The 23,312-nt window shown below is 30.8% G+C and overlaps 3 protein-coding genes across 3 annotated transcripts; all 3 read right to left on the reverse strand.

Moving 5' to 3' along the window:
* Positions 1 to 3,710: 3,710 nt before the first annotated feature.
* Positions 3,711 to 7,849, reverse strand: LOC149487569 (uncharacterized). The gene is made up of 4 exons (XM_089696160.1): positions 7,716 to 7,849; positions 5,144 to 5,213; positions 4,341 to 4,374; positions 3,711 to 4,121 (listed from the first exon to the last, which is right to left on the reverse strand). The coding sequence occupies exons 1-4, from the start codon at positions 7,768 to 7,770 to the stop codon at positions 3,885 to 3,887; spliced, it is 396 nt and encodes a 131-aa protein (XP_089552286.1). The 5' UTR covers positions 7,771 to 7,849; the 3' UTR covers positions 3,711 to 3,884.
* Positions 7,850 to 11,236: 3,387 nt separating this feature from the next.
* Positions 11,237 to 12,517, reverse strand: LOC149487570 (uncharacterized). Its single transcript, XM_089695860.1, has 4 exons — positions 12,385 to 12,517; positions 12,258 to 12,300; positions 11,859 to 12,105; positions 11,237 to 11,433 (listed from the first exon to the last, which is right to left on the reverse strand). The coding sequence occupies exons 1-4, from the start codon at positions 12,434 to 12,436 to the stop codon at positions 11,329 to 11,331; spliced, it is 447 nt and encodes a 148-aa protein (XP_089551986.1). The 5' UTR covers positions 12,437 to 12,517; the 3' UTR covers positions 11,237 to 11,328.
* Positions 12,518 to 13,781: 1,264 nt separating this feature from the next.
* LOC149487571 (uncharacterized) lies at positions 13,782 to 22,212 on the reverse strand. The gene is made up of 9 exons (XM_089695861.1): positions 22,086 to 22,212; positions 19,243 to 19,324; positions 18,816 to 18,873; positions 18,128 to 18,143; positions 17,799 to 18,036; positions 16,130 to 16,157; positions 15,844 to 15,853; positions 15,630 to 15,653; positions 13,782 to 14,290 (listed from the first exon to the last, which is right to left on the reverse strand). Exons 2-9 carry the CDS (start codon positions 19,289 to 19,291, stop codon positions 14,057 to 14,059), a joined length of 657 nt encoding a protein of 218 aa, XP_089551987.1. The 5' UTR covers positions 19,292 to 19,324; positions 22,086 to 22,212; the 3' UTR covers positions 13,782 to 14,056.
* Positions 22,213 to 23,312: the final 1,100 nt, after the last annotated feature.

Below are 23,312 nucleotides of genomic sequence, written 5' to 3' on the forward strand. Positions count from 1 at the left end.
AATAAAAACTTAATAATTATAATATACTTAATGGTTTTAACTTAACTACTGCATTCAAATATGTCCTTTTGTTATTAGTTATTACATTAGAATAACTTTTCGCTCTTTCTATAATTAGAGCATTGCATTGCAAGCACAATTCTCTCGGAGCCTAGGGTATGTTATATGTAGGACTACCACTGCAACATTGAAAACCTCTTCAGGGAGTTCAGGGTACTTAGAAAATAAACAAGAAAAATTGTTAATAATATCTTGTCACTGTGTTCCTTCGAGTCGCTTTCAGTGATTTTTCATTTGTGATTTTCAGTCGCAAGTTTTGTTAAGAATGCATCTGCGAACCTGTTGGCTTGGTAAGTATTGAGACAGAGGGTGGAAAATATTGTGTAATAAAATCAGTTTTCGCTGTTTTTGATTTATGTAATGTACTTTCATGAAGTTTTTAAATTCTTGGCATTTTTCATTAATTGCTCAATAGCTTTGCTATGTTTACAAGTAGATAGCGTTGTGAGAAATATTCATACCTACTTAAATTAATTTATTGCGCACATCTTCATAAACGATTATTATAATCACATAACATACATAATTGCAGCAAAAATAGACAATTAGTAATGCTTATTGGATCAGGATATTAAAATTAACTTTGCAGATAATTAAATGTGAAGATTTTATAATTGAGTATTAACTTAGTATGTAATAGCTTCTGTTCCCGCTCAGCTGTCAAGTTGGAACAACAGAAATGTACCTCACATTTTATATTATGGTACGAGCTTCCTGCTCGCGGCTCCGCTGATCGCTCGCGTATTTACAGAAAAACCCGCATAGTTCCCGATTCCATGAGATTTTCGGGATAAAACCATAGCTCATATTTAATAGTAGTTTACATGTTTCAGATATCTTTCAGAGTCTCTTTCTCAGATCTCAAGCCAGTACTGTATAAAACTTCATCACAATCCGTTCAGTTGTTGAGGTGTGAAGAAATTACAGGCAGACACAATTACTTTCGCATTTATAATATTAGATAGGATTAATTTGAATTTCTATAAAAAAACAGTCAACACAAAAAAATTTGCTACACAAACTATACATATTTGATATTTTTATAATAAAAGGCTGGGCGGTTTGACCGCTGAGTCAGCGTCATATAATTGCGTGTAATTATCTTCATCGTGACCCACGAAGTAAGACGCATCACGATATCAGATCCACTTAAATAACGATGTGGTTAATCGATTTCCCCAATACACAACCGCAAACATCGATATTATATCATAAGTGATTAAAATATAGGTACTATAGTACCTATACCTGACATCTTTGTCCTGCCGCTAATTCAATTTTAACCCAATTTTTTTGTATTTTCAGTATCGGTAATGGTCATTTGTATGATTTGTTAATTGATAGCCTGTATTTTGTAACAAAAATATGTACTTTTACATATATTCATTTTTATCAATCAACAACAAAAAATATGTACTTGGATCGTATAAAATAACTGTATGAAATAATCCTACACATATGCACTAAGAAGTAAGCGATAGAAGGTAAGGTAAGGCTATGTTGTTTTATAAAACTATATTACCATCTTGATTTTATAATTGAGAGGCAAAAAATAATAATAGAGCCGTAGAGTTAATGCAATCTCGTGAAAAAAAATCATATAATTTTCGCTGTTAGAAATCTAAGAGGAAATCATTGAAATTGATTACTAATTAGGGTGTTATACCCAAAATGAGACGTATGTTTTGTTTTTATTCAAAGTTCATTATTATGATGTTTACACCTTTAGATGATTTGTTTACAGTTATGACTTATGAGCCGGATGCAAACAGTTTTATTTAAATAGAAGTATGTTAATTCTTTTTGTATAAAATGAGAAAACAAGACAATAAGTTATTTATAACTAGCGGTCCGCCCCGGCTTCGCCCGTGGTACATATTTACGTTTTCTTTACATAAGAACCATCCTCGTACTTCAAGGAATATAATAAAAAGAGAATTATCGAAATCGGTTCAGCCGTTCTCAAGTTATGCGCTTACCAACACATTTTGGGATTCATTTTTATATTATAGATGTACCTAGTTGGATTATCGTTGCATTAAAGCTTAACGACTCCTTTAGACTCGATTTGACCCACTTTTAAGGCGCGGGTCAAACACAAGCGGCGCGGGCGCGGGCGTGCCATAAGCGCACCTCTTGAATCTGTTTTGCACCACGTCCTTCTTATACATTTTGTATGAAAGAATTTTGGACAGGCGTCGAGACGGCACGCCACGGTTGTGCCAAGGTTGCGCCAAGGTTGCGCCTTTCCAAAATTATTTCATACAAAATGCCAATAGCGCACCCGATGCACGCCGGCAGCGCGCCCGCGGCGCGCCGGCGGCGCGCTCCCGGCGCGCCGCGCCGCTTGTATATGTCCCGCGCCTAATGTAAAGATTTAATTTAAACTTCGTACACTTACGTAGTATCGGTGACAGTATAATAAAGTTAAAATCAAATTTGAGTTATCTTTTTACGGTTCTGAACCACAAAAGGAAAAAACTTAGCAAATTTCCGCAAATTTCGCAAAGGAAACAAAACCTGCACTCTGCAGGGAACATAGGATCTTGAAATTTGGTACGTTGCTTTTTATAGCACAGATAAAGGGAAAATTGTGTATACATTTTTAGTTACAACATACAATAAAATACAGTTTTGGAATCCCTCGGCGCACGGGTCCGACGATATTATATCTACATCTGCGTGGAAACGATAAACTTTCATCCCCTATTTTACCCCTTTAGGGGATGAGTTTTCTAAAATCCTTTCTTACGGGACGCCTACGTTATGACATCTACCTGCATGCCATGCATGCCATGCATAGATTTTTTCTAATATTAGTGATTAGACCATTTTGAGACGAGTATCAAAATAATTTCAATGTTCAGTTAATTTTTAAATGGGGATACAATGTAGTATAATAATAAAATAGATACTTAGATATTAATTTCAAGACAAATTTTATTTTAATCATGAATAATAATTTACTATAATAATTACTAACAAATTTTAAAACTACGAACTAGATTATAAATGTACTAAATTAATATTATTGTCGAGCCAATTTAATAGGCAACATTTGACGTCTATCAATTTTATCTTCGTAGGGTGGTAACCTGCTTAAAAACATCGATTAAAGTGAATTAGTCGATACGGATTTGAAACATTTGTCAATCGAATTTATTAATTTATGATGATTTTTATTCACACGTAATCAATGCATTCGATTCTAGATGTCAGATTTCGATTTTTAGAGTAACGTCTCTGGTATTTAAAAAGAAAAAAGGTTTATTGACACAACATTGTAGCGACGTCAGTTCTTTAAATCAGAAATTGTTTTTTATGTTTAGAATAGTTTATCAGTAAAATGAAATCTTAAAATTACTTGTATCGGTCATTATTATTATAAATATGTAGTCGTAATTGAGAAAAGTCAAGCAAATGTGCAGTTCTAACAAAACGAAATATCATGTTATTCTATGTCGTCGTTACTAGGTTACGTTCTTGAATTTTGTTGAACTGTCAAATGTTGCCTATTAAAATGGCTCTACTATAATAGATAATCAGTAAAATACAATAATACATTTATGAAGAAATAACATGCTGGATTTAAGACTTTTTCCTACTATACAGAATGATGTCTTTGGTGCCCTTTTTTGCCTGAAATAATCTTTTTTTTTTATTTTTATTATTATTTAATGATGGTTTAAAAACGTTCTCCTTTAAATCGGAGCTCCGGGCTTGCGTAGCGTTGTACATAATTATAAATATATAAATATCTATTTTTGAACGCCTGTAGATTAACAAAGAATAAGAGAAAACCTTAGCAAAGATACGTGTTCATGTTATTGCTGGTCGTATTTATTAATACCCTCGGTGGATGCGAATATATCTTCAGGGTTGAATTTGTAGGTGGAAACTACACCATCATTATTTAATACACCAAAACCTCCGCTTTGTTTGGAAACGCGTCCGTTGTTATTCGAATATGAGAGGAAACTTGATTCTGCTTTTCCGTACACATGCGTATCGGGTCCAGGCTTCAGACTCGCTACGCTACCACTTAGATCAGGTCCGAAATCCTGCAAAGTAATAAGTAAAATTTGTAGTATAATTGCACAACATTTATTTCTTTATATCTGCATGAAGCTCCTTAAAGATATGACAGAATCAAAACTACTACCCCGTATTTTGTAAGTAACTTGTTTTTTTTTAGCATATGTTAAAATTAGCCTCATTGGTATTCTTACATCGTAAATCGCAATAATATAATATGTAGTAGGTATGTAAATATCACTTACCGGCCAGTTATCCAGGCCAACAGCGGGATTGATTCTGAAATTATAATTCATTAGGTTTTATAAATCGTATAAAATAGGTTCAAATGACGCGATACTTTCAGTCTAGAGTGGGGAAATTTTAATCATTATAGCATCATTAATTATAGTGATACATATTTTTAATAATTTTATGGAAAATAGAAGGCTGAAGAACTATATTATGAGCTAGAGTATACGCTACTCTACTTATTGATAACCTTTTTAACTCGAATCCTAATATTCAAAATCATACTTGTCAAATGGATACTATGGAACTTAAGAAAAAATTAATAAACAATGTTCTAAACGACATTTTAATAAAAAAAGTTTAATATCGGCTTTTGTTTCAAAATCATATTATTATGTTCGTTAATTATTTTCGCTAAAGATAAGACCGAATAATACTATTTTTTTTTTCATTTATTGGTAGAAAAAGTCCTAGTATGTCTCTATGTCTCTCAGGAAATAAATGGCTCTTGTTAACTGACTTCTTTTATGTAGCGTTATGCAAATCATAAATAATAATAATAATTGATGCAATGTGGCCGCTACTCGTTGGTTTAGCAAGTACATAAATAAAGTGCCGCAAGTCATAAATCAAATAAATTGCATCATATTTTGGACTTTTGAGTAGAAAAAATATAGCCAATGTATTAAATACCATTGCCATTGTTTGCGAGAAAAGTACGCTGTAGATTTAAGAATTATCTTACGTGACTCATTTTTAGGCATAATAGAATAGCAGATAATGTGAATGACATAAAGTAAATATGAATAAAACATACAATTTTCGTAGTCTTTCAAAGTCCCCGTTGGCGGCTGCACGCAGGAACTCTTGAGTTGAGAAGGTGTTCCCTGTAATAAGAAGAAATGGAAAATATAAAAATCACTTCAGATGAAAGTAATATATGAATATGCTTATTCAATTGTAAAGGGAATATGCATAATTGTTTTAAGTCGTATTAAAAAGAAAATGCTTATCTTGTATGATCTTGTCAAGTTTTGTTCGAGAGAGTGTAAGAGTATTTACCTTACGCTTTTGGATTTGTGTTATAAAGAATACCATAAATGTATAAAACTGCATATGTTTAGTGTTCCTTATCTGACTTATGCATAGATAATATTGCTGGAATCAAATATAAGAACTTTTAAATATTTTTAGAAAAGGACTCTCCGTGTTTTTTGGAAATTGCTAACACATCATTATAGCTAGAGATTATTATATCACTGAATTTGTTAAAAAATATCAAAGGTAAATTAATTAATTTTCACTCCACACTGAAGAAGAAAAAATAAGATATTAGTTTCTAATGAATTCAGGCCTGCGTGCTCTTATACAGATATGACTATGAGTATGAGGATGAGCAATGATTCTATCAAATAAAATGTACATTATGTTTAACATAATATTATAGCTACTGTATATTTTTAGGCATTTAGCGTTTCCAGCCACTAATTTAGAGTTAAATGACCCCCAAATCGCGGTAGAATCTGCTTGAAAATTATTATTAAAATATTGCTTATTCTCTTTGTATTAACGTATGCAAATAGTGAGTCAGATTTCCGAACAATACTTCGAATGAATCTTTCGCCGAAAATATGTTATGATTGGTTCCACCATTATTCATATGAAAATAATTTTCACGCTTTAATTCTTTTTATGCGGTGTGAAGTTACAGAGAATATAATGATTTGTAAAATATTATCACGCCAATTGATGATATTTCTAAGTATTCTGGAAACTTCCTACCATGTTATTGGTATCCTGGTTTGCGTATATTGAGCATGAGTTGAACCCTTGGGGAAATATTAAATAGGTGAAAGAGGAATCAAAGCTCAGTCGAATTGCCCCTATAAAAATGCTGGATGTGCATTGTGCTCGGACTACAGTTAATTAAAATAGCATTTGTAGAACCCAACATCAGGTAAGAGAACGAGACTGCAATGAAAACGAATTTAAGCATAATAAGATCTATAACAAATCAAAATATAGGAAGTAAACAATTACAACTTGGTGTAAAACTTCAGTAAAATCTTGAAATAACTTATTTTTCTTTACTAGTTCTAATTATCTGCATTCTCTCCTCTAAGAAACAATAAATTTTCATTAATTTTACTAAAACAAGGAATTATTTTCTAAAATATTTATTCTTTGCAACCATAACTACGAATAATCAATATAATTATATCCGAAGAATTAAAGGAGCTTTAATTATAAAAATTTGTCAAATGGATGAGGTCAAACGCCGGTTGACCGTGACATATGGTCGGTTATATCAGAACTATCGGCAAACAAAGCGGGTGACAAATATTATGAGTTACCTGCTTTTTATAACGGCCTAATGCTTCCTAGTTTTAAAACAATTCAAATAAAGTAATAGCCAATAAAAATATTTCTATAATTTCTCGTAAGAGCCTTGAGAGAGATCTTGAATAAGGTATGGACGATCTTTTTTAACTTGTAAGTCTTACAAGTGATATTATTTTCGGCATATTGATGAGACATCTACAAAGACTAAATATAGACGTAAGTTGGCAAAGATGTAAGCACTGACTCTGAAAAAGAGTAAGGAGGAGAGACTGCTCAATGGATCTAACCGAAGATGCTCAAAATACTAAAGAAAATGCCATTAGTCAAATCTATTGTTTAATAGATTGCACTTTGCATAATATGAGTAGAATAATAGGATGCATTTGCAAATTTTGCTTAAATATTTAATAAATATCTTTTAGAAGTCACCAAAGGACACAAAAAGATAATCTCGCTTTATCCTGGTGAAATAAATAAAAAACTAAAATCTGGCCAAACCGCTGCTTCGAAAGATAAGACCAGAATAACTTACATTTCAAATAAAATATCTATTGCTTGAAGACAAGACTTTCGAAATAATCGAAAAGGACCTCGGTCCTTTCGAAGACGATAGAGATGATCGCTCTACTAAGAGTAGAATTACAATATTTTTTATTTATATTGGAAACTTATCCAGGATAAATGGGAGAGAATTATCATATATTTTGTATATAATATGATCTTAATTGATGAAACCAAGAAACCTACGTCTAAAGAATAAAATAGCCTTTAGTTACACTAAAGTAGAAATATAATAAGTAAGTTATCGAGTAGGTTATCTCTACGCGTATTGACTGTAAAAAGTAACTAAGTTTCAGAAAGCTAAGTCTCCTCATGTATTTACATATTTTTCATAATGTTTAAAAAATATATAAATGCCAGGGCTTATGTTCCCATGTGTTTACTAAATGAGATGATTTAGATTAAAATTGTATATTATTTCAAATTTTAACGTATCCAACTCAAATGGACCCTTACGTAATTTACATGAAAAATTGATGGTTTACCTTCAACTAGAGCAGCGCATGTAGCCACTACACACAATAAGAATAATTTAGACATTTTAATACGCCACAATGTTCAATCCACTCCAGCACTCGATTGACCGGTCTATGCGAGATTTCAAATTGCTATGTTATCAAGTTCCGTCCACCGGCTAATATATATGAATATGTTTATCAAACAAAAGAAAAATATTCGCACGCATGACGATGTGTTTACGACAAAATCCTTTTGTAACGAAAATGATTTAGTTTCTTGGAAAATCTCAAATTAATAACGCGTTGTTGGATCTCATTTTTCTTGTGACGGCTGAAAGTTTCACATTTGTCACAGCGTGTCACAGAAGGTTGTTTAATGTCGAGCGAATTTGAACTAATTTAAATAAGAATGTGTTCTTAGATCTTGAAAGGGGTATTGTTATTGTACCAATGTGTTTATTATGGGTAGGAATACGTCAGCCGGCTAAATAATTTTTTGGTCATTTACAAAGAAAAAGGTGAATTGTTTATTTAAGGGTGAAAAAAAAGAATTTTTAGTTTCCGTTTTCTCAGCGACATTTCAATAGTTTGACATATTTCCGACTCAATTCAGTTCTAATTTATGCCACTTGTGAATTGTTGCATAATCAACGACATTACAATAAAAACATGTTCATGGGAAATAGTTTGCATCTAATATTAATTTAACTTTGTTTCCTTCTTATAGGGTGTGTATGCTCTACACTCTACAGCATTTCTTTGTAATGTTGCTTTTCCTCCAATAATGTACGAGGATTTGTAGCGAGGAATGTGTTTGTATATAACGAATATAGAGTAAGATCCCAGAGCCATAAGACACAACTTATTTTCTAAAGCATATAAGTTTCGGTTTACAGTAGTCTCTAATGTACTTTTTAATACCTGAATGTTTGTGGAGCTCTACCGGTGACACCTGCGCAGGTACCAGGTGAGAAAAGTAATTAAAAATCAGAGTTACTTAACTTATTTTTTATGTCTGATTTTTATTTATGTTATGCAGATCATTACTCTGAAGTCATATAAAAAAATCAGACACTTTCCATGGGCCAAAACTTTTATCAGACGCTTTAAAGTTCTAATAAATGAACTTAATTTATTTTTAAATGTCCGATTTTTATATGTTACTAGCGGTCCGCCCCGGCTTCGCCCGTGGTACATATTTACGTTTACTCTACATAAGAACCATCCTCGTACTTCAAGGAATATAATAAAAAATAAATTATCGAAATCGGTTCAGCCGTTCTCAAGTTATGCGCTTACCAACACATTTTGGGATTCATTTTTATATTATAGATTTAGATAACTATTTTATTTATTTATTTATTTATGTAGCCTTTATTATTCCATGACATTTCCACACAAATTACAGCAAAGTACACTTAAGAAGATAATATTAATATTTATAATGTAATTCGGATTAATGTCCTGGCCCCTTTCGGGTATAGGCCTCCTCAAATTGTCCCCATTTCTTCCTATACAGATAAATATTACAATGTTATGTTTAATCAGTCAGACAAATTGCAATGACCAAATATCCCCTAAACACATAAATTACTGAACCATGAGTATGAACGCGAGAGCACATGCGCTTCAGAGTAAATATTTGAAAAATACTTACTGCCCTCGCTTATATGCTCTAATACTGTTTCTATTTACTTTCGAATTAGGAGATTTTAACTAATGTGTTACAAATAAATAGCACTTTTAATGTCATGCATTAAAATAATTTTTGGTCAAGGATTGAAAATAAGATCATAATAGGTAATGTCAATACAAAAAATATGTGACTAATATTTTTTTTTTCACTAGCTGTCCGCCCCGGCTTCGCCCGTGGTACATATTTCGCAATAAAAATTAGCCTATGTTCTTTCTCAGGGTCTAAAGATTGTCTGTCCAAATTTCCTCAAAATCGGTTGAGAGGTTTAAGCGGGAAAGCAGAACAGATGATAACTATATTCAAATTCAAATTCAAATTTATGAATTAGAAGATATCCTATTTATATTATAACTAGCGACCCGCCCCGGCTTCGCACGGGTGCAATGCTGATACTAAATACACTACAGAAAAACTTTTAACGTTGTATATAAAAACATAGCGGCCCGGCCGGCCGGTACCGCCGCAAACGGTACGTCCCGCAATTTTTAAATCTGTAATATCTTCGAAAATATTCACTTAAATCATACGGTGTAAAGGGCCATATAGATCTATATTAAATGAACAATGTATTCAAGGTATTTTATTCGTTAAGGATTAATACTGTATTGGTTAAAATCGCTTCGAAAATTAGCCATTATTTGTCGTAAAAAGTAAATGACAAAAAAGTTATTGTGGGTTATCCATAAGAGATAGACATATGCCATCGCGGACTTTTCTGTAGACCTTTTCAATGTGTACAATACTTAGTACATTATTTTGATAAAACTCGTAGGGTTCAGCCTGCGTTTGCAATGTAAGCGGAAGAAATGTAATTATTTACGACATCACATTAGAAACCTCAAAAATAACGGTACTTCTCCACTATTTAATGGATGTTATTATACATATAAACCTTCCTCTTGAATCACTCTATCTATTAAAAAAGACCGCATCAAAATCCGTTGCGTAGAGTCAAAGATCTAAGCGTACAAAGGGACATAGGGACATAGGGACATAGGGAAATAGGGACAGAGAATGCGACTTTGTTTTATACTATGTAGTGATTGTGTAAATTATGCAAAAATATGACTTCATGTTAATTGAGGAAAAGAAAATATAAATATAAACATAATATTGTACTGTAATTATTAAACAAACATCTTATAATATGCATTTATGCAGAACAGAAATAAAACACTTATGTAGTTATTGATTATTTTCTTATTTCTTTGACGTTGTGGTCCTTACTACCCTTACTAATATTAAAGCATGTGTATTTGTTTGTATACACGAATTAATTATATTTAGAGGATGGTATGATGAATTTTGTGTAGGTGGTCCCTGGTTGAAGTTTTTTTTTCTTTGTGTGGTGTCTCTAGAAGCTCTTTCTTATCGCGAACGCGTGGGTGAACGGAAGGTTCACCCTGGTAGCCCCCCTTGACAGAGAAGGTGGTTGAAGATAGGAGTTTTCGGCATAGCGAAGCTCATATTATATTGTTAAAAGCTTTTCCATACCTGACCACAAGTCAAGCCAAGAGACCACGATATTTTTTAAAGCATAGGTACGGTCTATTATATCAATTTCAGAACGAGTAGTAATTATCAAATTTATTTTTTTATCTCTATAGTATAAATATTATATGAATTCCAAGTATCACATCTTATATTTTATCTTTTAACTATTAGACAAATAGGTATAAAATGCATAAATAATGATTTTGCCTTTAAAATTGCCTATACTGAATTAATAGAGATCACTTGTAAAAAAAAGTATCTTATTTTATCTTAAGAACCTAAATTACTTTCTGGTACTGGACTTTAATAGAGAATAAAAAAAAACTTTTATGGATAGGTAAACTTTATTATTCACATAGTACCTACTACAGATAATTAATGATCATTTAGTAGCTTTTTATTCAAATAAATATAATAACATGAAACATTATCTATAAATCATTCATTTTCTTATTTATACTCATAAATATCATATGTTGCTACTGGAACCACATCAGTTTCATATATTTCCACAGGAACAGGAACGATGTAAACTGATGAACTGTCACTTGAATCCTGGAAGTTGATTAATAAAAAATTAATTAACAGATTCTTGAAACATCTATTCAAAAATCTTCCATTTAGAATGTTTAAAAAGTGGGTGGGAGTTTCGAACTAAGAAGGCACCTAGAACCTATCAACATAGAATCTAATATACAAATCTGTCCGGTGTCCTGCACTGATACCAATAGGCAATATAAGAAGTCGGTTAAAACTAACTTTGACACAATTAACTAATATATATATATTGAATCGGTCGTATGGTTGGTTGTATGCTTGTCGTACGCATTTGTTTGTTTTCAATGTTTTTTTAAATTATTGTCATTCAATGTATAAAGGTTTATACTGTGATATTTACTGTGTACAAATATTGAAAACAATGAAAAGACCTTATAAGAAACAAATGAATAAGAGCCAAGAAAAATTATATGTTTACTCACTTTGTCTTTTTTCTCACCCTCGCCCTCAGCCTTATCCTCTCCGTCTTTCTTTTTCCTACCTTCTCCTGATTGTTCTTCACCATTATAATTCTCTTCACTCCCTTCTTTATGACCTTCTTCACCATTTACTTCTTCATCTTTATCTTTGTTTTCATCATCTTCATTTTCTTCATTATAACGGTCTTCTTCACTACTTTCATCTTCATTGCTTTCCGATTCCTTACTCTCTGGTTCAGCGCCCTCATCTCTGTAATACAAGTTTATTGTTTATTCACCCATTAATGTACTCATATAAGAATACTTTTATTATAGCAGAAATAATAGAATTAAATTTATGAAGTTTTACTAGCGTTAGTTTTCTTGAATTGTAATAATTTTACATTGTACTTATTTACGAACCTGCGATCTTCCCGACCTTCCTCGCGAGCTTCTCTTTTAATAACTGAAAAATAGAAAAGTCAATATTTGTATTGTGACAACCACGTGACAACAGTGTATTTCAATTAAATGAAAAACAGAAACTCACCTGTGGCATAAGTTAATGTAAGGCATAAGAGAAATATCGTTATGGTTTTCATTTTGATACTAATTCTTTGCTGAACCAAAAATGAGGAAGGTATATCCGAAGCGATGAATTTCAGAACTATGATGATCTTTGCAAAAATTGCCGTAATTTATATATCCTTATGAACAAGTAACCTTGGACTGAAATATTCTGTGACTATTTCTGATATATTGGTGTTCATAATTTTTAAAGATTTGCCATTGTTTTCGCTATCCTTGTAGTTATTGCGAACATTAAGTCTATTTTTCATTAAATTTTAAAGGAATACACTACTCATTAGCGAATTAGTTTTAAAAACTGAAAGTTTATTTTTTATAATAATTCCTTAGAATACAGAATACTGTTAGTATGTCGATGATTACAAAACTGTTTAATATCAGAGAATGTAACTTGTATATCATCATAAAAAAAATAGCTAAATTACCTAAATCATTATTTAAGTTAATATTATGCTGTGTCATTAAGGAAGGTGGACCCCAAAATACAGGCTGTCCTAGTTTGGGGTCCAAACGTGATATGTTTGTACCGAACCCACAAATTGTTCAATAAATGATTTTTATTTATTTTTTATTATCATGATGATATACTCCTGGAAACTATGATTGTTTGACACCTCAGTGTCCTTACGATGTTTTCCTTCACCGCTTCGAGCAGTGGTGATGTTATCGACATGCGCAGATAAATTGAAAAATCAATTTGTATATAGTCGTATTTACCAACAATGATTTTGCTATGATTAAACTTGTAGGTGCTACATAAGATCTTATACTTTTTAGTTCAACGAGCAAATCTCACGGAGTAGGGATCTGATTTGAAAAATTATTTCAGTGTTAGCTGGCCCATTTATCGAGGAAGGAACGAATCAATTCTAGTAAAACCGCGGAGCAATTAGCTAGTTATCTATACATATAGCAGTTTTGTATCTATTTTAATTTCATTCTTAATTACATTTAAATATAGATAAATATAGCTCTAATGTTGCTTTTAATAGTAGTATGAATATCGGTCATGGATCGGCCTTATAAATCGCACTATAAAAATAGTGATTTTTATCATTAGAATAAATAGCTATAGCTACAGTTATAATTTTAGTAGTTTTGATAATAATAGGCATGCTATACTACACTCTTCACATACAGTACATACTTTCATGTTAGATTTTTTCTCTTTCTGAGATAAAAGATACGATCACAAATTCGTATGCTCTATCATAAATATTTCTTGGTTTAAAATTAATCAATGAAACCTGCTTGAGGTTATTTGAATGTTATATATTTATATTTTGTACTGGGATTTACTGTAATCAAATAAAATAAATGCACACGTAACAAACTACAACGCCTTTATTACAAAAATAAAAAAAATACAATTTAGGGCTGATTTTTCAATCCTTGGTTAAAACTTATTCGTCGAATAATGTATAAAACTACCATTTTAAAAACTTATTCTAATTGCCCGTATTTGACAGTTTACGTGACATTTTAATATTATCGTGTAATACTTTATTGGACGGATAAGTTTTATCCAAGCATTGAAAAATCGGCCCTTAGGAAACAAAATTTGACACACAGAGAGCTAACATAATCACTCAATATTATAAATTACATAATATATTACTTATATTATATTAAATTTATTGGTCATAATCATCATTCAAGTCTCCGAATTTGTATGTTTCCTTCTGGACTTTTCCGTTGTCATTAGCAACGATGGTGGCGATACCGCCGCCGGTTTTAGCACCGTTGATGTTGCTAGCATGGTATGACGTTATGATGGAGCTTCCCTTGAACTGTTCGTTCTGGCCAGGACTGTACCCTGAGATCACTACTGGGTCTACTGGCTTGATAGGATGTATCGGTATGAACGGCTGGAATAGAGGAATGGTAAAATTACGCACACAGTTCTGTAGAGGAAATGTAATACAAAGCTAGAATTGAGCTTAATTTACCAAGTTCATGTTTTATGGTAAGTGTTAAAAAGTTCAAAAAGAAAAATAAAACATGGAATTTAGATTAATTAGTAAGTACCTAATAACCTTCTTCAAAATATTTCCTACTAATAGCACATGTATCTTATATCTATTACTTTATGACATTATATATTAACATAAAAATAATAATACAGATATTTTAGGTACTTCCATTTTTTATTTTCCCTCTTAATGGTGATTGCAGATATAAGTTAAAAATATAATTGGCATCATAGTAGGTACCTAATTTTTAATATTGGGTAATTTCGAAAACTTCAGTTAATTCATAGCATCCCATACATATATACAGGGTGTCCCGCTATTGGTATACTAAGCGCGAAGGAACTTGTAGTTTTGCATACACTGATCACGTAAAAAATACTTTTAAAAAAAATTACGTCCAAAATTTTTTGCTAAATTTTTCCTGAAAATCCATGTTTTCTTCTCTAGCTTCGCGCAGCCGGCATATACCGCTTCTCTAATATGAGCATTTTATCTATGAAAACATAATCTTAAACGATAGCTCACGTGCTGGTGGCAAAATTGGGCGGCTCGCTTCTTATGGGTGTACACATAGAGTTTTAAGAATTCATCTATTTGAAAAAAAAATGCGTCTGGAATTTTTAAATTATTTTTTACGTACTCAGCGTATGCAAAACTATAAAATTCTTTGAGCTTAGTATACCAACAGTGGGACACCCTGTATAATGAGTACATTACATGAGGATTATAATAAAATTAATATTTATTGCGGCAATCTAGTGATTATCTATAAGTATGATAATTTTTACATTTCTGCCATCCGCAATTATAAGAGATGATGAAAACTTGATTTAAAAATAATTCTTGTGTGTTAATTATTAAATATTAAAATTCAGTACAAGCATTACATTTACCCAGAAAATTTTCAGATCACAATAACATCCGAGTATTTTAAAGTAAATTATCTAATAAATTATATTTTAAAATAATACTTTATAAATATTAATTATCAGTTTCTCTGTGTCTTAAAGCGCAAGCATTCCCGGATATATTATTTAATGAGTTTTTATAGTCATACATCACATGCTGACTACATATTATATTCCAGTATTTGCATAGAAAGGAGAAGAGAAATCGGAACTTTAAAATTCTAATTAACTATTAATACCAGTATCAAACCATTCAACTATATTAGCATATAATTTTATCCCATATTATTCTATCATGCAAAATAATCAATCATAGCACTTCTTACCTTTTGAATTCGAGGTTGAGAAAACTGAAAAGAAATATAATTTAAAAATCTTTATTCATACACTTTTTAATATAGGTATTATAAGTTAAAACCATTGAATACTGTTAATAGCCTCTATTGTTTACGAATAAAATATTAACTGTTAAATTTTACAATATTTTCTTTAAGAAATCAGTTGAAATTATTTTCTTCGACAAAATTATTTTTTGCTTACCGATGAGTACCTGGAACAAAGAAAAAAATATTAATATATTTTATGCTAGAAATAATAAAATGGTTCATTTTTGTCTTTTTCCATTCGGGGACCTTCATTATTCTATTGTTGTTCTTACTGTATAGAATTTAGGTAACGTAGTAACTATTAAGTGATCTGTAGCTATAAGCAATAATACCTTTAATCTTAGTATACAAAAAATACGCTTATTTCATAGTATAAAGATGCAAAAAGGTTCTATTGAATATTTTACATGAAAAAACGTGGATGATAAATGTATACTTACATAAAATTTGTACTGGGAGCATCGCCATCTGAAACGGAAATATGTATAATTAAATATTATTAAGTAAATTTCATCTATACTTCTAAGTTCTATCAATCAATCAATCATCATCAGCCCATATACGTTCCCACTGCTGGGACACGGGCCTCCTATGAGGGTACAGGCCATAATCCACCACGCTGGCCAAGTGCGGGTTGGCGGATGCTGGCTAAGTTCTATATCTATACTTAATACTATAAAGAGGAAAGGTTTGTATGTATGTATGTATGGTTTTCACGCATAAACTACTGAAACGATTACAATGAAATTTAGCACACTTAAAGAGGGTAACTTGGATTTACACATAGGATAGGTTTTATCCCGGAAATCCCACGGGAATGGGAACTATGCGGGTTTTCCTTTGAAAACGCGGGCAAAGCCGCAGGCGGAAATCTAGTCTTTAATAATTTAAGTCTAATTATTGTTTTCTCTTATAGAAACTCGTAATTACAATTTCATTTATTTTTGCAACAAAAATATCATAAACGAACTGTTGAAATATCTGTAAATAGTCTTGTAGAGATTTCTGATTGTATATTGTAATATGTACCAAGTAGAATATTGAGAATCTACTTATTAATATACATTTATTAATACGTAGATTCAATATACGTAGATTTTAAAAGCATTTGAATGCCATGAAACCAAAAATATCAAATCCATCTAAGTATTAAGATTCCAATCGTGTCATTTTCAAAATGTTTTTCACTGATGAAGCAGATGATGGAGTAAAAAAAATAACTACGTTAAAAACAACCTTCAAAAACGGAAAAGTAAGAAATAAAAAAGATTTGATATTATTAATATTATATTATTTAGATGTGCTATTTATTAAATAGGTTTGAAGTCGGCTTAGTAGTAAGCCCGTTCCGTTTTTGAAGTCGGTTGTTTTTAACGTAGTTATTTTTATTTAATACTTTTTAGTGTATTTTTTTCAACAAGAATCAAACGAGCCCAAACTCGATAAAGTTGAGTCAATATATTACTGAGTTCCTATGGCCACCTTCCGATTCCATCATCAAATCAGCTCTATGTCATGATAATGTTTCATCGCTATCCAATTTATATATACGTATACACAATTTCAGCTCAATCGGTTACCGGGAAGTGAATCAAAGTTACTTGCTACATTTCAATTAAGTCATCGAGATCAGACAAAAATGCTCATAAAATAAAAACTACTGGGCCTATCCGAATAATTTTTAAGGGACCAATTCGACACCATTCCGCTTCAAACAATAAAGAATCACGTAAATCGGTTCAGAAACCTCGGAGTAATCGGTGCAATACATACATAAAAAATATATATATATATACCGGCCGAATTGATAACCTCCTCCTTTTTTTTTGAAGTCGGTTAATAATTGTCAAAGTAGTGTAAAGTAGTTTCAATTCAAACAGTTTGAATTCAACAACTAATATATAGTGTTAGTTCATTGGTGGACTGTAACATTCATTTGGTTAACTTAAATTTACAAAAAAAATACAAAAGGTTTTTTTAAATACAAATATTTACATTAAATGTTTGTTCAGTTTAAAATTTAACGATGATTATAAAAGATGTCGCTTAATAACGTCATCACAGTATGTTTTAGGTATCTTTATTCGTAGTATAATAACAAAAACTTACAATTATATTCCTCAACGATTCCGTTATCATTGGTAACAACTTTGGTTCCACCACCTTGTACAATATTACCATATTGATCTCGTTTTAAAGAACTAGAGGAAGATATAGCTGCTCCATTAAAATTCGATCCTTGTCCAACCTGATTAATCAGGTCTTGTGGGGAAAATGGAGGTGCTGGGAAGTTAGGGAAAATTAGAGGGGGGATATTCGGCATCACTATTTGAGGCATTTGCGGACGCTGAAAAACAAAGAAATATGTATTAGAAGCATTGATTTATATTTATAGTGAAATGTAATACTGAAGTGAAAAGGTTCGGAATATGCCTTACCTGGAATGCCTGATTTCTGATTCTGAAACATAAAGATTATATTATTAATTTATGTAAGGGATTTATGAAAGCTCTGTGAAACTAAACTGAGATAAAAAATAAGGTGTAGGTATGTTAAATATGCAGTATCAAATAAAATAACCTGTTTTAAGTAATATTCCATTTTCGTAATTTAGGCATAACGAATTACGGTCAAAAATAAAAAAAACTGACTTCTATATGGTTTTACCCAATAACAGCTTATTATAAGATTTAAGAGCATTATGAGGATGATTGTGTACAAGGAAAACTAATAAATAAGAATCCATAATATTTTTTTTTTAACCGACATTCCAAAAAACGACTAACAGGTCCCCAATACGTTGCGTATTTTTATAATATTTTATAATTCCTTCCTTCCTTCTTTAATAAAATTTCATAAAAAAATGAGGACCATATTACATGAGTACATACAATAAATAACGTATATCCTATTAACAATATAATGTATCGTTATTACAATATGTATTCTAAACGAGAGATTAACCATTTAATAATAACAGAGTTTTTTATTTCTGGATAAAAAACCATTTGATAAAATGGGAATCATCGCACTCGTAATTTATAGATATAAGATTGTAAGATCATAATATTTGCTACATTTTCCTTATTATGTTTGTAGTAAATTATTAAGGCAATAAAATCTCACCTTGCATAGTTGGCAAGGTTATCTTGGTATTGGTTATTTGAATATGCACTCGAAAAAGCTGAAAATAAGAACAAAATCGATTAGCCCTATTCGTGACTGGTGTTAAAATTGATTCAATTATTTTTTTGTTTCATAGATCTATCTAGATCAGCAATCATACTAGAAATTAAAAAAAGAAGCATATAAGGAGTATCATTAAACATTGCTATACGAAGAAAGAATTAAATAGTGGAAAAATAGAAGCACAGTCACGCTTCATGAAGACGCAAGTCTCAGAGCATTAAACCAACACGCAAGTAGATAAATGCAACGTGTTAAAAGCCACATACCTACTTAAATATTTTCACCAACATAAACTTTCTAACTCACTATTAAAATAAACTTTATTATAGACAATACAAAACATTCAATAAATGATAAAACTTACCATGCACTGATGCAATCGTTAAAAAACATAAGATATATTGGAACCCCATATTGACTCTTCGATTTGGACAGCTTATCGTATACTGAAAATATATAAAATAATATCTGTTTAAGTATCGACTGTTATTTAAAGTAAAACCTGAACAAACAGTGTAACTAATTGTTCGAGGAAACAGTGAAAACACGTTTGAAAAATGTATAGCAACAATGGAAATTTTTTGATGAAATAAAGGGTAATGGAATTGTTGTTGTATTTTTCGGAATTGGCATGAATTTGGCTCTAGAAAATACTTGTAAACAACGCTCAAGCTTGTACATTGTGCATTGTCCGCAATGTGTACTTGGATCAATAATAATTTAAAAGAGATGTTATATGAAAATGAAAACAGTAACATAATTGCATAGAAGGGAAATAAAATTTAAGATAAGAAAATTATTTTATAATAACTACAAATGGATCTGAACATTAAAAGTGTGAATGCACGAGGAGCTTTTGATGAGCGTGATGTGACAACGGTCTAAAATATCATAATTTTAAGTCTTTTCTTTATAGAACAAATCATGTGAGATTTTAAAATAAGAGTATTTTAAGTATGAATAAATTAACAACGTCGTTAAAGTGGTATACACTATGCAAGTATGCAGTGCAATTAGTAATTGTGACACTTATGTCATTCACCTACAAGATGCCTGCGTCCTCCTGCATCTTATCCCATAACTTTCAGATTCATTTTATAATGTCTCGACTATGTAATAACATAGTTCTCGTTTTATATTCAAAATCAATTACGATCGATAACGAAAATTAAATATCTACCTATTATGTAATTGAAGCACTTACAAAAAAAACTACTACCTATAGGCGAATAGTGTTATTATTAAGGAAAATATGATATTTTATATTATAAAAATAACTACGTCAAGAAATGCGCATCCGAGGCAATCTACATAACAAGAAGATTAATAAAGTATACGCAAGGAGGACATGGCGTGGGTTTTTTATGGGAACCTGTTATTGTAATAGGTCAGAGGATTTTTATTTTTCAAACAATGAAAATATTTTGTAGGCATTGCATTTATTTGCGGGTTGGGTTCGATTTATAGTTTTGTTTTTATGTACTGCATTTACCTCTTCAATTTTAGTTTTTGTCTTAACCCTTTGTGAAATGTTCTTATCGACTTGTAGAAGATGCGATTTTAAGATTAAGTCTCGCTACCATATTAGACCAGGGAATTACAGAAAATTAAACTCAAATAGAAAAGCTGATTTTAAACAGTCATCGATTTCGAATTAAATTGGGAAAATCATTTCTCCTTTCTTTTTTCAGAGAATAGTCGGAAAAAAATTATTTGATTACCTCAGCTACATCGTGCCTTTTTATTTCAACATATAAACGATGATGTTTACAAAAATAAAATACATGTTTTCAAAGTAAGTGTATGAGATACATAGGAAATCATGAGGATCTTAAAGCAATTATTATTTAATTTTATGGTGATTAACCTAAGAGGAATCAATTACAACTGGTCAATCAAATTTAATTGTCTAATTAATTTAATAAATGTTTTACAGATATCTACATTTAGGAATGCGCTCATACGAAGAATGACTTCACATTTACACCGTTCATAAATAAATATAGTTTAAAAAACTTATTCTAAATAACGTTTATTTTAAAAAAATGTTATTATTGATAGATAAGATAAACTCATGGAATTGTAGTATTGTCACCCATCCTTGATAGTGTACAAAGTTTGAATTAAGTCTGTCGGTTTAAAGTGGGTCAGAATCGAGTTTAAATACACACAAACACACAAGTGAAATTAATTAATACATAAATATGTGTTAAGAACAAAAAATATTGTTAGCTTTTTTAATCTTTGAGCTTTTTTAATGTTTCGGTTTTGTACAAACGTTTGAAACTAAAAGAGAGCTTATACCAAATATGTAGTAGGTAGGAAAGCTTTTTATGACGCATGAAGTGAACACACAAATGAAGTTAAGAAAGACGTATTAAGAACAAAAAATATTGTTAGCTTTTTTAATCTTTGAGCTTTTTTAATGTTTCGGTTTTGTATAAACATTTGACACTAAAAGAGAGCTTATACCAAATAGTAGGAAAGCTTTTTATGACGCATGAAGTGAACAAATAAAATTAACATATTATTTTGATAGCGACTATGAATATAAATTATAAACATTTCATCCACGCCTTTTTTAAATACCTACGTCATAATAATTGTTGTTGTGAATGAATGAACTTTATTTCCAACTTCCAAATTGTTGTTTCAATAATTGTTGAAGAATCTTTATCGATCTTAAAAACTAAGAACCTAATATTTATCTGATTGAAGAGCTATAAGAAGAGAAATATGAAGAAAGCAGAACGTTTAAATAACTTTTAACAAAAATAATATTTGGCATAATATATCGCATTGTGATTTTAATCAAATACCTACTGGATGAATTACTTTATTTAATCTCAATTAGTGATAAAATAAAATAAGGACCTTATCGTCAGAGTACTACATGCAAAATATATTTAGTTAACTAAATACATGTGAGTAATTCAGGTTCAAGACGAAGTAATTAAATAATACGTTGCCCCCTATAGGACCTATAGAGTCTATGTATGCTTTGTACTTGACTTGCAAATTGTTTGTTTATAAATTTTATCAGTACATAAACTGAGTAATCTTTACATTAAGTAATGTAACAAATCCAGTAAAGTTCTTGTAAACAAAATGGTATTACAAGACACACGCGGGTTATTAACAATTGCATCCACATATTAATTATCTAGGTACCTACCTATTACATAGAGGAAAATAGTAATAACTTACCAGTTTTTAAACAAAATATAAAACGGACGAGGAAAACGTCCAACTGTATAAAGATCACAAAACAAAGTGAGTAAACCGTGACTCGGGAATCGTAAAAAGGTTTTATGAAATAGATTTCAGATATTATAATATAATACTAGCATACCGCCCGCGACTTCGCCCGCTTTGTCTAAAACCTAATAAATTATATACTAAAACCTTCCTCTTGAATCACTTTATCTATTAAAAAAACCGCTTCAAAATCCGTTGCGTAGTTTTAAAGATTAAAGCATAAAAAGGGACATAGGGACAGATAAAGCGACTTTGTTTTAACGACTTTTTTATACCTACTATGTAGTGATGATAATATAAGCAATGCAAAATAATGAAAATATATAGAGCTCATCAAATATTCATAAACCTATTGTATATTATCTTTTTTAAGATGTACGGTAAGTAGTTATACTTATTTTACAAGACACAGATTTTATATAAGGACGAAGGTCATTCGATACATAAATATGTGTTTGCTAAAAATAAAAATGCCTACACAAATCAATTAATCAAAGTTGAGAGAAAAATAATAAAGGTCTATCCATTTTTTCCTTAGATCATTAAATTTTTTCTAATCACTAACCATAGTCACTAACGTATATCCATAGGATAACAACCTTTTTGTCAAGATATATTTTAATTATCACGATTCAATACCTGAAAAATAAGTTCGTAATTTTTATTTAAATATACGTAGAGCAGTGGAGTCGCTTATAAAATTTTCCAAGATTCGCATATTCTTTCTTTGTATAAAACTCATAATAAAATGGTTTAAACCAAACGATCAATATTGTATCATTATTTGTTCAGCTGAAAAGTAAATGTTAAATTTGTTTTTATTAGAATGCTTTTATATCTTGGTCGTAATTCATACATATACCTACATTAATACGGTTTTACTTTCAACTATAACAATCTATATCTTAATACTAGCGGTCCGCCCCGGCTTCGCCCGTGGTACCTACATGTTTAAACTATCCTATCTCTCAAGTTGGATCGAACTGCACATGGTGTGCGAATTTTATTATACAGTGTGGTTTAGGAGTCCATTGAGGACAAACATTGTGACACGAGATTTATATATATTAAGATTTGGTATATGTATTAGTAATAATTAATATATATGTATGTGATATAAATTATATTATACAGTTGGTTGCATTTTAACCGACCTCAAAAAGAGTGGTTTTTTTA

Source organism: Colias philodice, chromosome 6 (assembly GCF_061535455.1).
Source record: "Colias philodice isolate Cphi_HAF_F1 chromosome 6, ilColPhil1 Martin Lab GWU primary, whole genome shotgun sequence".
NCBI lineage: Eukaryota > Metazoa > Arthropoda > Insecta > Lepidoptera > Pieridae > Colias > Colias philodice.